At 34.1% G+C, this 14139-nt stretch overlaps 1 protein-coding gene across 3 annotated transcripts; it reads right to left on the bottom strand.

Moving 5' to 3' along the window:
- Positions 1 to 929: 929 nt before the first annotated feature.
- LOC111695160 (DDB1- and CUL4-associated factor 12) lies at positions 930 to 14126 on the bottom strand. 3 transcript variants are annotated; one of them, XR_002763802.1, is made up of 13 exons: positions 14011 to 14126; positions 12324 to 12432; positions 10039 to 10166; positions 8941 to 9043; positions 7686 to 7745; positions 6871 to 7043; positions 5645 to 5795; positions 5220 to 5390; positions 5001 to 5123; positions 4253 to 4441; positions 3288 to 3416; positions 1174 to 2260; positions 930 to 1051 (listed from the first exon to the last, which is right to left on the bottom strand). XR_002763802.1 is itself a non-coding variant. In XM_023464373.1 (12 exons), exons 1-12 carry the CDS (start codon positions 14088 to 14090, stop codon positions 2234 to 2236), a joined length of 1443 nt encoding a protein of 480 aa, XP_023320141.1. In that variant the 5' UTR covers positions 14091 to 14126; the 3' UTR covers positions 930 to 2233. The 3 variants fall into 3 exon arrangements, 2 of the variants coding, with proteins under 2 accessions (XP_023320141.1, XP_023320143.1); XM_023464373.1 differs by having other exon boundaries at positions 930 to 2260; XM_023464375.1 differs by having other exon boundaries at positions 930 to 2260; positions 3342 to 3416.
- Between the last annotated feature and the right edge of the window lie 13 nt (positions 14127 to 14139).

The raw sequence follows: 14139 nt of genomic DNA, 5'->3' as shown, positions 1-14139 counted from the left end.
TATTAATGTATTGCTTAAAAAGAAAACATTTTGTGTATCAATGTATTGCTTAATAAGGAAACATTTTGTGTATTAATGTATTGCTTAAAAAGAAAACATTTTGTGTATCAATGTATTGCTTAATAAGGAAACATTTTGTGTAATAATGTATTGCTTAATTAACAAACATTTTGTGCAATAATGTATTGCTTAATAAGCAAACATTTTGTGTATAAATGTATTGCTTAATTAGCAAACATTTTGTGTATAAATGTATTGCTTAATTAGCAAACATTTTAATCGCATTCAAAAACATATTCTCATTCTAAATATATCAGGGCAGCGACAAATCAATGATTAGTGCATGCAAATGCGCTAAGATCGATGGTTAGAAGCTCTATTAATTTTGAAGACCATAAGCAGCATTAAATTGTCATTTAATTCATATATTTACAAGCTATAAAACCTTGTTTTATTCTAAATCTCTGGCCGTGCATTTATTATAATCTGGACTGTTAGTCCCCATGGCTTAGTATTATTCACTTGGCGTATAACGTACTTTATGTCTACTATATAGTCCCCTAATTGAAGGTCTGTGTAGTAATAAGCATGGTAAGTAGTTCCTGGAAGTGATTTTCTTTAATCTGTCCAGAATCCATAAATAGTCTTTCTGTAGTCCATCTGTCCTTGTTTGCAGGTAAGGACGCTATCTCTGTTCTTCTAATATAGTCTGATTCAATCCTTATTACTTCTTGATATTCTTTATATGAATATATATATAATATTCTTATAGGTTGTCCTTGACCTCCCTAAAGCCTGCCTTAATTTTATTTTATTATAGAACGAGTAAATATTTAGAAATATCTACACTAACTCTATCCTATGGGAGAATAATTATAAATCTAATCTTGAACATTTCTTGAACGTACTATCGTCTATCGTAGAAGAAAAAAACTACAAATTTATTTATTCGTTGCAATAAGAACAAATACATATTCCGAATATTAACAATATGTACACTATTAAACTTACAGGGTAAAAAATATGTTCACTGAATACATGGTAACCCAAACTTACAATTTTTTTTCAAAAACTGCACAATGAGCCATTTTTAGCGAAAACCCTACAAAACATCCCCCCCCCCCCCCTCCTTTTCACCGTACTGTCTCATAGAGTTTGCTGAAAACTGGAAACCTGGTTTGAGAATAATTAAATTATCTTGTTTAAGTCTACAACGGACTATATAATATATTAAAAGGTTAAAACAAACATAGAACCAGGCTTACAAACTACAATACGGAGAGGAAGGGGGGGGGGGATGAAACTAGAAGAAGGATCAAGGGGGGTAACTTTAAATCTTGGAGGGGACAGAAATGAAAAAGTCAGATGTAGAGAATTTTAGCTAGAAATAAGAGGGGGAGGGAGGGGAAGATGTTCTAAATGTAATAGGGATTTAGCATGCAAAATAAAGAAGGGGGGTCGCAGTAATCATGAGTCAGAAAGAATGTTTCATTTATATTTTAACACTTTAAGATCTACAGTAAAACCCAGATCAGGTGTCAATTAGAGAATTTTCAAGAGTTTAGTTCTTTTGCACATTCATAAAATAGGTTAAATACACAAATGTAACTAAACAAAATGGAATCAAGAAATCATTGTGTACAATTTTACATTGCTTCTCTATACAAATTCAAAATAAAATAGATTTTTATTTATTGCAACGATTTAATCTTAATAGAATATTTAGTTTTCAAGATTTTCTTCTTGTGTTTGTAATGTGACGGCATTTAATGTTCTTTAATTTGTTTCTAATTCTAAAATTTGTTGGTCTAGTTTTTGTTTAATCGGTTTAACCATTTTAATCTGGTTTCATGTGATTGATTCAGTCAGATATACAGTAGAACCACTTATAATTTATCAGCCAACTTTGTCGTCAGAGCGCAAATTTGATCACGAAATCAAACATGGGCATTTTACAATTAATGCACAAAAACATGTAATTAAAGAACAGAAGACGAGTAGGTAATGCAAAAACAAGTGTAATGAATGCACAAACGCGTGTAATGAATGCACAAAACACGTGTTATGAATGCACAAAACATGTGTAATGAATGCACAAAACACGTGTAATGAATGCACAAAACACGTGTAATGAATGCACAAAACAGTGTAATGAATGCACAAATCGCGTGTAATGAATGCAAAAAACAAATGAATAACTCCACAAAGTTTCCTAATTCCCTTGTTCTTTCTCTCACTGATAAAGCCCGACGTAGTTTCCCTGAAAAAAAATTAGGTTAAAATTCTGATATCCGGAAAATTCCAAACATTTATTTGATATCAACACTTTCTATAATTAACTCTAAACAATTGTAAAAACCTGCCTGAAACTAAACCAGAAGCAAAGCATATATTTGTTTTAACAACCAATCCTAATATACGACCCCCCCCCCCCCCCCCCCCCGCCACAACCATGTTTTATAACAATGCTAGATAATTCACAATAATGCAATCGGTATTCCTCCTCACTGCACACTCCACAAATTTTACCCACACTTCACCTTCCAATTAGGACAACTTCTATATACTCCCCCCCCCCCAAATTTTTTTTTCAAAAATAATAGGTAACCACATCAATCCACCGGAGTACATTTGTATATCCGAGCTGGGTCAACCTTTGCAGTCCTACTTTGGATTGTATCCGCTAATTTACACTTACTGAAGCGACAGAGGAGTGTGAACGCATATCCAAATGTTTTTCTTCCACAACTTCTATAAACTCCGCACTCCCCCCCACCCGCAACCCTGTTTATTCAACAATGCCAACTATAAGAAACAACATTTCAACGCTAACCTCTCTACCACACTCGATTTACAAATGTTTTTCCCCAAAAATCCTACCCAACCACAATCCATCCAATTAGGAAACCTTCAATTATTATCATTATTAATATTAATCAACCTACAGTCAAAGTATCATGTCCTATAGATAGGCAACGTTACGTTTAGCTCTAGAGTCGAGCTCCAGCCACTTACCCTTGTCTGCTTGGGTTTATAATGGATCATTTCTGGTTTCATTTTTTAGTATTCAGTGTGTAATGAATATGCCAGATAAGTAAGGAGGTCTAAAATGCTTTAAATAGCATTGTTAAATAGTACACACGTTTGTTTGAGAACAATATGTGTTTAAAAAAAAACATTAACAATTTGAATTTTACTAGGAGGGGCCATCAAATAAAACATTAACGAGAATGTTCTTTATACTTTTTTTTAGGCCAACACACTAGGCGTACACCCGCCTGCCTTACCATCTGTTGGTTCTGTAGAGGTCCTCCTGCAGCAAAGAGTCTAGTACCACTTACATCGTAACAATGTGTATAGATAGCTGGAGTATACTTGTTGGGCTGATATGCGTCCATGAAGGAATCGTTACGTTCCTGAAATATTTTAAGTTTATTAGATAAGTTTTTTTTAAAAAGAAGTAGGAATTTTGCGCATTTACATCGTATATAGGTCAAATCGGTTCAGTCGTTTTGTCCTTTGTTATATACAAACAAAGAAACCAACAAACAAACATTTAACATGTCATTTTCTTCATATGTAACTATCTTTTTGGGTTGTCAAAAAGAGGTGAGTTGGTCATAAGAGGGTAAGGGTGATTAGAATTGAAGAAAGATAACAAGGTTAGGTTAGGTTAGTTCTTATTTCGTTCTGAATTTGGAAAGGTAAATAATGGTATATATCACAGTGGTATGCAATTATATCAATACAATGAAGACGACTTTTTATTTAAGTTTTGATTGTTATCAAGCATTTTTCGAATTACAAGTTTACAAGCAATCAAACTTAAGCTTTTTTAATTGACAGCTTCTCTTGACTTCTATGTCTATGCTAAAGATCATACTAAGCCAAGAGTTTAGGGGGGCCAAGGATGGTGGCCTGGGGCTACAGAATACTACGGGTTCTGATATCCCTACACCCCGGTACGCTTGCATCCAGGGTTAAAAAAATAGTACATGTCTTAAGCGGACTAACCAGATTCCCTCAGGCGTGAAGATTACACGTATCATTAGTGGGAGTGCTGAGGGGTGGGATTGCCTGGGGCCAGGAACAACCCCAGCAATTCTCTTTAAATAAATAAATAAATAAATGTTTATGTGTATTCATGCTGTTTAACAGCTTGATAAAAATAAAAATTAAATTTCAAAGTAGTCTTTATTGTATTGATATAATCGCCTACCACTGTAGGATAAAAATATAATTAAGTACTTACCACCCAGCCCCTGCCTGCTTTAAGCTGAACTGCCCGATTGCTGTTCATGGTCGATTCTAAAAACTTGCATGCTCTGAGATCCCAGAACAGGAGCAATCCGGTTCCTGTTCCCAGAGTCAGTATATTCCCCTTGAAGGAAACTGATCTGATTCCGCATCCGGAACTCCGACTAGAGATCTTACGGACAGACTAAACATATTTTAAATATACAATAATTTCAAAATTGTTGAATTCCAGTGAGAATCAAGCTTAAAAAACTAAATCTGACAGAGCTGAAAACTTTATAATTGGATACCTTAAATCCCGATCTCTTAATCTGAATATCCAATGTGGACACTTTTAATTTCGTTCTACATCCTCTCTTTTTCTTTCTTTTTCTATCCCTGCTAGTTTCTTACTAATGAAAGTTCACTCATTAAATGGCGCGCAAAGTTTCAAATTTCCCGGCTTCTCTGATTGGCTGTTCTGGTTTCTCCAAACCCCACTCGATTGGTTGAGTTATATGCACTTTTGCTGATGAAAACTTAAGATTAAATTAATCTTGAAATTAACAAAAAGAGAAGATCAGGCATTGATCTCGATATCCACAATTCTAAGTTTTCAGCTCAGATCGGACATCTAGAATATCATGAGACATTTTAACAATAAAATTTTGAGACTCCCTGTTAAAGAGTTACGGTCTTCTTAAATTCCGGACTTTTTCAGCTTAAATAATAAATTTCTTACCCAAAAATATGGTAAAACAAACCTGTAAAGTTCTGGAATCTAAAAGGTCTGCATGAGATTTGCTTCCAACTGCATAAAGTTGATATTCTTCATCAGTAGTAAGACAACAGTTCTCCAATGTGTGGGGGAGCTTCTTGGACATTATCTGAATAATTTTAATTGAAAGAAAAATATTAAACAAAATTTTTAAAATTCATTAAAAAAATATGGATCAGAAAATAAAAAATTTAAACATTTCTACCTGTTTCATTGTTACAGCATTCCAACAATGAATAAAGCTGTTGAGCGATATCACAGCAATTTCCTGCGCGCATCCGTTGTAGCAGAGCGCCCGAACCTTGTCCGCCTGCTTGCACTTCTTAGTGAGGAGGGGGGACATGTACTGGTGGACGGGGATATCAGCTTCAGTTACCTTCAATAAACAGATTCTTAAAGATGTTATAAGTGTACCTTTATCCCGTAATAGTTCACAAGGATACTTGGGATGTGCTTTTTAATGAAAATATTGCATTTTCAAACACTGCTGTTAACAATGGTAAAAAATTACTCCCCCACAAGTGCCCCTTAAATATCGCTGGCTTTCGAGGTTAAAAATTTCCCATTAAATTATTAACAAAAAACTTAAGGGGTAAATAAATAGAAATCAGTAGTTCTCCTGTTTTTTACCTCTTCAATAATCTGATCCGTGACCCGCCAGAGAGATATTGATCCATCTCTAGATCCTGATACTAGAAACTGATCATCTATCCAGGTCTGGTCAAATATCCAATCCTTGTGTCCAAATTGTCCAACACAGATAGGGTCCAAGGTGGGTAGTCTAAAAAATAGTCGTGCAAAGAATGAACAGGATAAACAGGATAAACAGGATGAACAGGATGAACAGGATGAACAGGATGAACAGGATGAGTAAGATAAGCAAGATGAGCAAGATGAGCAAGATGAGCAAGATGAGCAAGATAAGCAAGATGAACGAGATGAACAGGATACACTAGATTAACTAGATGAACAGGATGAACAGGATGAACAGAATGAACAGGATGAACAGGATGAACAGGATGAACAGGATGAACAGGATGAACAGGATGAGTAAGATAAGCAAGATGAGCAAGATGAGCAACAGGATAAACAGGATAAACAGGATAAAGAGGATAAACAGGATAAACAGGATAAACAGGATAAACAGGATAAACAGGATAAACAGGATAAATAGGATAAACAGGATGAACAGGATGAACAGAATGAACTGGATGACCAGGATAAACAGGATAAACAGGATAAACAGGATAAACAGGATAAACAGGATAAACAGGATGAACAGGATGAGTAAGATAAGCAAGATGAGCAAGATGAGCAAGATGAACGAGATGAACAGGATACACTAGATTAACTAGATGAACAGGATGAACAGGATGAACAGGATGAACAGGATGAACAGGATGAACAGGATGAACAGGATGAACAGGATAAACAGGATAAAGAGGATAAACAGGATAAACAGGATAAACAGGATAAACAGGATAAACAGGATAAACACGATAAATAGGATAAACAGGATGAACAGGATGAACAGAATGAACTGGATGACCAGGTTGAACGGGCTGAACTGGACGATCAGGATGAACAAGATAAACTAGATGAACAGGATGAACAGGATGAACAAGATAAACTAGATGAACAGGATAAACAGGATAAACAGGATAAACAGGATAAACAGGATGAACAGGATAAACAGGATAAACAGGATGAACAGGATGAACAGGATGAACAGGATGAACAGGATGAACAGGATGAACAAGATGAACAGGATGAACAGGATGAACAGGATGAACATAATATAAAGAATGGAAAAGATGAACATCATGGATATATTGAAACAAGAGATTTGAACCTACCTATAAACAGCAACATCGTTACTATTACTAGCTCCTGTAGAAAGTAAGGTTCTGCTAGGATTGATCTCTATACTATTAATCCCTCTCTCCAGGTCTGGTGGAACACTGGTCTCACTGGACTGCAGGGAGGGGATATGATCAATCTTCTTCGTGCTCACATCCATCACAACCAACTAGATAAAGAGACAGGTTTAAAGGGAGTAGTTAGGGTGTAAAGTCGTGTCAGATCAGCTGATGAGTGACAATATGAGTTAAATTCATTTCTTCTCGCTGGGAGATGAACAGAGGTCGGAATATTGTCAATCTTTATAGTTTAATCTCAGTATCCAATGTAGGCATTTTTAAATTTGGAGATCAATGCTTTATTTTTGACTTGAGATATCTCATTGGTCAACGTTACATGGATTCGACTAATAACAGATAGGCTTAATTTAACCGATTTCTCGAACGGCCATAATTTCGAGGATTTGACGAATTTGAGATCTGACAAGTAACGCTTTAAATTGAGTCACGTAATACTAGGAGGCAGGGGGGGGGGGAGGTGGCAAGTCCAATTAAAATGTAAAATGTATTCTATGTTGTTGGTAAGTAATTTTAAGTTTGACATGCAAATTTAATTATATCATTCTTAAGAAAGATAAAATCTCAATTCGCCAATAAACTCACTTAATACTTTTAAAAATTTAGATTAGAAAAATGCCATTATCTATTTTTTCTTCGTTAGATATTTGATAAAAGTTAGACAGGGGCGCTTACTAAATATTTCTACTGAATAACCCCTGAATTTAGCTCTGAGTGTTTAATATTTATTTCACCTTATTACACTTTGTTCCGAAGATAACCTGTTTATGGCTCAACCATTGTGAACAGAACACCTTGAAAATATTATTGAATTATGGTTAAAGAACAATTAATATTTATTTGAATACACAATTTGGAGATTATATAAATTCAACTGGCACGGTGGTTGGTCTATTAATACACAAATTCCACTCCTTATACAATATATGTTTTAATTCTACAGGGTGCCTTATACATTTTATGTTCAAATTCTACAGGGTGCCTTACACAGTTTATGTTCAAATTCTACAGGGTGCCTTATACATTTTCTGTTCAAATTATACAGGGTAACTTATACATTTTATGTTCAAATTCTACAGGGTGCCTTACACAGTTTGTTAAAATTATACAGGGTGCCTTTTACAATATAAGTTTAAACTCTACGGTGAACAATAGATGTTTTCATAGGCGGTTCCGGGGTCAGGCAACAGTTCATTAGCCCCCCCCCTCCCCTGAGTAAAATCATGTTGTGTTGTACCGTGTACCCCACACTACTTTTCTTTAGTCTAATCAACCAATTTACTCCGTACAGATTCAACATTAAACAGAAACAGAAACATTTAGCTTAAATGATGAAAATGCATGTGCTCATGAGGACTCTTTGTGACCATATAAANGATGGGGGGAATTGTACTACATTTTTGCACCACCTTACAGGGGAAAAGGGTGGAAATCCTTGCATTTTTAGATTTTTAATTGCACTTTTCCTTGCAAAACAGGGTGTGTGCAAATTGAGGTATTCAAGAGGGGGGGGGGTGTTAACAGTGTATTTATAATCCAAATGGTTGTACTTAAAAAATTAAGAATATTATAAATGGTATGCAGGTTTCAAACAATATATGTATAAAATCTATTGTACATAACAAAACACAAATTCAACGTATTGCATTCTTAAATGCATTGATTTACAGGAAATATTGAAATTCTTGATGAATGACTAAGAGTGTATTAATTGTAAGTTTTGTTTTAAGCTTTAAAAAATGTGGTCTTCCTTCTCGATATTATATTTAAAATTGAAGGATTTTAAATTTTAATTAACTTGGACAAAATCCTCAATATCTCCTTAATCAATAATCATTAAAGTGAAAGAATGGTAGACCACTTATACAGAGTTTTATAGTTTTAAGATTTTGTTTTATTTGGTTCAGCCGTTTGGCCAGCTATAGCAAAAAAAACATTTTGGCTAAGAGCTTTATTAATATATATTATACATACATAATATGATCTCACCTTGTTCATGTTCCCAATCTTAATTTCATGTTCTTTAAGCATAGAGTTACTAAGCATATGCCTAGTACCGTATTCACTAGACAGCTTCATCGTTTGAAATTTCCTGAAATTAAAATTTGTAAAACATGAGATCCAATTATAGGCATTATGGAATTGTTTTATGGACTGCTTTTTTTTCTCATAAAAAAATATATTCTGAGCAGGCACCAAACTTGGCTCTGGTGCGCACACCTGACAATTTCATCATAGATTGCTTAAATTTCTAGGATTTGCCCATGAAGATATTATACAACTTTTCATACTCTTAAATATTTGCTCCGCGCGCCCTAAGTTCCTACTTTGATGCGCGCGCACTGCATTTTCAGTTTTTATCCTAGCCTACTGCAATTTTAAAGAAACAGAACTGGCAGATTTGTTTGTGTAAATGAAAAATGGTTTTTAAATCCATGACTGGAAGTCTAAATTTGAAGGAAGTGAATTTTTACCAACATTTTGCAATTTTTCTCTCTCAAAATCTGCTTATTTTCGCAAGGCCAAAATTTTTAATTTCAAAGTTTAATATCCATGTTTTGCTAATCAATTATGTGCAGAATTTTCCCCATAATTTTAAAAATAAGTTTTTAAAAAATTTTCGTCAGAAATAGATTTTTTTATTCACTTCATAATTTCATCCAAACTTGCTTATATAAAATTAGCTTTTTTGACGACCTGACTCCAAGAAGCTATATTTCTTAATAGTTCTGTTTATAAAGAAGACACTTCGAAAAATGCTTTAACTCAGAACTTAATCTGGTAATTTGGGCGGCTTAAGTCTTCCTCCCCCCGTACATCCTTGAAATCATCTCTGGATTGTTCAGCAGATTGACCCATCCAACATCTCAGAACAAAACCCTTCAGCTTATAACTTAAAATTTCCCTTTCATATCTAACATTTAAACTTTGTTTTACAGGATCTTGTATTTTGATTTTGGTTTCAACAATAACTCTGACTGATATCCTTTTTTTCCAGAAAAATATATTTATTTTTATTTTTTCATTTTTGGAGACATGACATTTTTGAATTTTTCACATGCCTGGGCACATAGAGCATTTGCTTACCTGTGGTCCCCTCGCTGCCTATTCATCATACAGTCGACGAAGTTGCAGGATATATCGTAGGAGTTCTCCGTTGCTGCAACAGCATCTTCATCCTCAGACTCATCGTCGTAGTAAATAAAATCCAAACTCTGAACCAGGCAAACATCTTTAAATATTCTTGACCCGTATTTCATAAAATTATGGATTGTTTGCTAATCAGTGTGTATCCGAACCTCCCAGAGGAAGGGTGTCAGCAGAGCTTTCTAAGCCTGTTAAGAGAAAGGGCGCTATGTGCGTTGTACTTGTATAGAAGTCTAGATAGCAAGGACAATTTTCTTCTCTTCTCTCTCCACAACTGAGTAGAAAGAGTGACTAATCCCGAACAAGATAAAGTAATAAAGATGAATACAGAAGCAATACAGAAACTCAAAACATTAGGGATCTCAAGAGCTGATATTAAAATACTACAAATTGCCTGATCAGCATCTCAAAACTGCATATTAACCCTCCTGGGGGGGGCGGGGGTATGCAGCTAATTGAACGAGCATTACAGGACAGCCAGGAAACAAGAAGATTGGAAACATGATTATCTGCATTCTGCATTAAATACATGTATCAAATAATTTGTTTCATAAAAAAAAAAATTAAAAAATAAATAAATTGATAAAATTAAAAATGGATTGTTTGCTAATAATAATAACTAGCTGAAGGTCCCGGTGTAGCCCGCGGAATAAAAAATTCTAATGTTGAATAAAAAATTAGTGTTTGGATTTTTTTATTTTGAATAAAAAATTGAATTTTTAAAGCCTAGTTAGTACCCATGGGTTGCCTAAAAAAATGTCAAACAATTTGGTCCAGCCATAGCTAACATATTATATCTACGAGGTGAATCTATTCAAGGATGCAAGTGACAGTGTAATTTCTTTAATTTTTGGAGAATTTCCGCGACTAATAGCTTATTGGAAAGGTATAGTTGGTGTTAGTGTTTGATCGCATTATAAACAAATCTGCTGATTAAAAAACATAGTCTTCCACCGGCAATTGATTAAGTAGAACCAAATCAGGGTACCCCACCCAGTAAGTGTAAGAGCCATGCCAGCTAGGGCGACCCTGTAAAACTTGTTCAGAGGTGCTCTTTTTCTTAAAAATAGAAATATATGAAGAAAAATCAAATAAAAAATTTTGACTAGTATTTTTGGAGCCGCCAAAAGATTTCTCGGCCATTTTTGAACATTTTTTACTTTGAGTGTTAAAATGTTCGCTAAATCCTCAGTTTTCAATTTAGAATGATGTTTACTTACTTGCTTACTTAGTACTCAGGGAGACATTATTATTGGTCCCTCCTCAAAAAAAAAACATGGGTATGGGCAACATTTTTTTGGCGGGTTTTATCATTGCAATTTGAATATATATTTTAAAGAATTACCCTCCCAAGGGGGAAAGTGGGGAGAGTGACCCCCCCCCCCTTCCAGTGAACTGAGGTAAGTTGGGGGAATGAAACAAATTTGACATTAACTGGCAAGATTTCCCCCCCTTCAAGATACTTTTTACTCAATAAACCATTTATTATTTCCAACTTAGATGTTTTCTTCTAGACAAATATAAACCCCTGACTACTTTAAATATAACAAGAGAAAAATTTCTCAACAGTTGTGATGATTAACAGAAACTAAATAATTTAGTATTGAAACCTTCCAATTTTGTTGGTATGGAAATAAAAGTTAAGCAACATTTGGTACAAAGTGCAAAAATGAAGAAAAAAATCGTAAATTTCTATTATTTTGTACTGTACTGTACTGTACTGTAATGTACTGTACTGTACTGTACAGTACTGTACTGTACTGTAGTGTACTGTACTTTACTGAACTGTAATGCACTGTACTGTACTGTACTGTAATGTACTGTACTGTACTGTACAGTACTGTACTGTACAGTACAGTACAGTACTGTACTGTACTGTACTGTTCTGTACTGTACTGTACTGTAGTGTACTGTACTTTACTGAACTGTAATGCACTGTACTGTACTGTACTGTATTGTACTGTACTGTACTGTACTTTACTGTACTGTACTGTACTGTTCTGTACTGTACGTACTGTACTGTACTGTACTGTACTGTACTGTACTGTACTGTACTGTACTGTACTGTACTGTACTGTACTGTACTGTAGTGTACTGTACTTTACTGAACTGTAATGCACTGTACTGTACTGTACTGTACTGTTCTGTACTGTACTGTACTGTTTTCTAAGGATGAATGTTAATAGAAAGTTAAATATTTAAAGAATTATTAAAGATGATGTTTCCTTGTTGTCTTGTGTACTAGCTGAAGCAGAGTTCTGGCGGTAGTGAGCTTTACTAGTAACAATTTTACTAGGTATAGATCTAGTTCCATGTCCCTCTACAGGTCTTCGTCTAGATTATACATATTAGTAAGTTTATCTAGTTTACTTCGTCTAGATTATACATATTATTAAGTTTATCTAGTTTACTTCGTCTAGATTATCCATATTAAAGTTTATCTAGTTTACTTCGTCTAGATTATACATAATAGTAAGTTTATCTAGTTTACTTTGTCTAGGTCATACATATCAGTAAGTTTATCTAGTTTACTTTGTCTAGATTATACATAATAGTGAGTTTATCTGGTTTACTTTGTCTATATCGTCTTATTAGGTATATTAGCCACAGGTGTCTACGTCATCATTTTGTGTAGTCAATTGTTAGAAATAGTATGGAATTCCTTTGTGTAACAACCATTATCTATTAAATTCTAAAAATATATATATTTGAAATATTTGCAAACATATCCAAATATTGACAACAATATTATTAAAATACTGAACAAATATAATATTTTTATAAATAGAATAGATTAGGCATCTGAGTATGGGAAACGAAGATAAAATTAATTTTAATAAATTTCACTGGCTATTATGAAGGGGACCGGGGGCTGGTGAGGGAGGGAACCCCCGGACGCCATGAGCCTCCGCTATGCAGACAAGAGCCTCCAATATTTGCTAGACAGACCGAGCCTCCGTCATGCATTAAGAGCCTAGGCTATAGTAAACGAGCCTCCGATATACAGAATAGTTTCCTTAAAATTCTAGGTTTTTACATGTACTAAAGATTTTTTTGTATTTTTATCATAATCAATTTTTATGAATAGTGACTAATGATGACTATTAAATGGTTTATAAAACTTGAAACATTGTTTACGCATAAAGGAAAACATTAGGAGAAAAAATTCTGAAAGAAATTTTATTTTATATTTTATAATCTTCTTATATTTTATTTTATATTTTATAATCTTTGATTCAAGCGATACTTTTTAAAAATTTTTATCAGATTAAGATAATCAAAAATTTGACATTTACAAATAATCTGAATCTAAGAAAGATTCCCTGAAAAGGTATTGCTTAAATCAAAGATTAAATTAATTCCAAAATGAACTTCCAAATAGCCTCCTTACTGCGTAAGAAATGTTTTATTGTAAAACATAAATCTTGTAAACTACTTTATGAGTCAATATAAGTTACAAATCATGACAATCAATAAACAACATTAATCTTAAGTATAATTCTTGTGCCACTAGGTTGAAAAAAAGAAAAAAAATCTTTATTACATGTAAAAACAAAGAGTTATAAGGAATCTGTGCTGTATAATGTAGGCTCGTTTACCGCATAGCGGAGGCTCGGTCTGCCTTAAAAATCTGGGAGGCTCGTGTCTGCATAGCAGAGGCTCATGGCGTCCAGAGATTCCCTCCCTCGGCTGGTAGTGCAAATTTTCGTAACTATTCAATTAGTTTTGCTATATTAAAATTGAAAAAATGCCGTCGCAACTTTGAACAAAGAAACTTGTTGTTTAAAGGCACAGAAAAGCAAGAAAACGGCCGAAATTTTTGCCCAGTTTTGCTGAGAAAATTTAAGTTAGTCAATCTGTAAAAAAGATTTTATAAAGTCAAAGAAAAAAATTAGTAATTAAAGTTTTAACCTGACATAAGCCAGCTCTCTGAGGTTGGTTGATTCCTTATTGGTTTCCATTCTGTTCTGTAGAATTGAACCAGACGCCATTATTTGGAGACTCTTACCATCTTATAGTTGTACAATTGTACACAGTCGA

This window comes from Eurytemora carolleeae, unplaced genomic scaffold (assembly GCF_000591075.1).
Source record: "Eurytemora carolleeae unplaced genomic scaffold, Eaff_2.0 scaffold217, whole genome shotgun sequence".
NCBI classification, from domain to species: Eukaryota; Metazoa; Arthropoda; class Copepoda; order Calanoida; family Temoridae; genus Eurytemora; species Eurytemora carolleeae.
Note: the sequence above shows the minus strand (reverse complement) of the source record. Positions and strands in the feature narration are given on the sequence as shown.

Bases quoted from the DNA above. Each gene is read 5' to 3' on its own strand.
- LOC111695160 (XM_023464373.1), bottom strand. From the start codon at position 14,090: ATGGCGTCTGGTTCAATTCTACAGAACAGAATGGAAACCAATAAGGAA. The intron at 12,433-14,010 runs GTTAAAACTTTA...TGTATAATCTAG, and splicing joins AGAGAGCTGGCTTATGTCAG to ACGAAGACCTGTAGAGGGAC. The intron at 9,044-10,038 runs GTAAGCAAATGC...TTTTAATTTCAG, and splicing joins AGGCAGCGAGGGGACCACAG to GAAATTTCAAACGATGAAGC.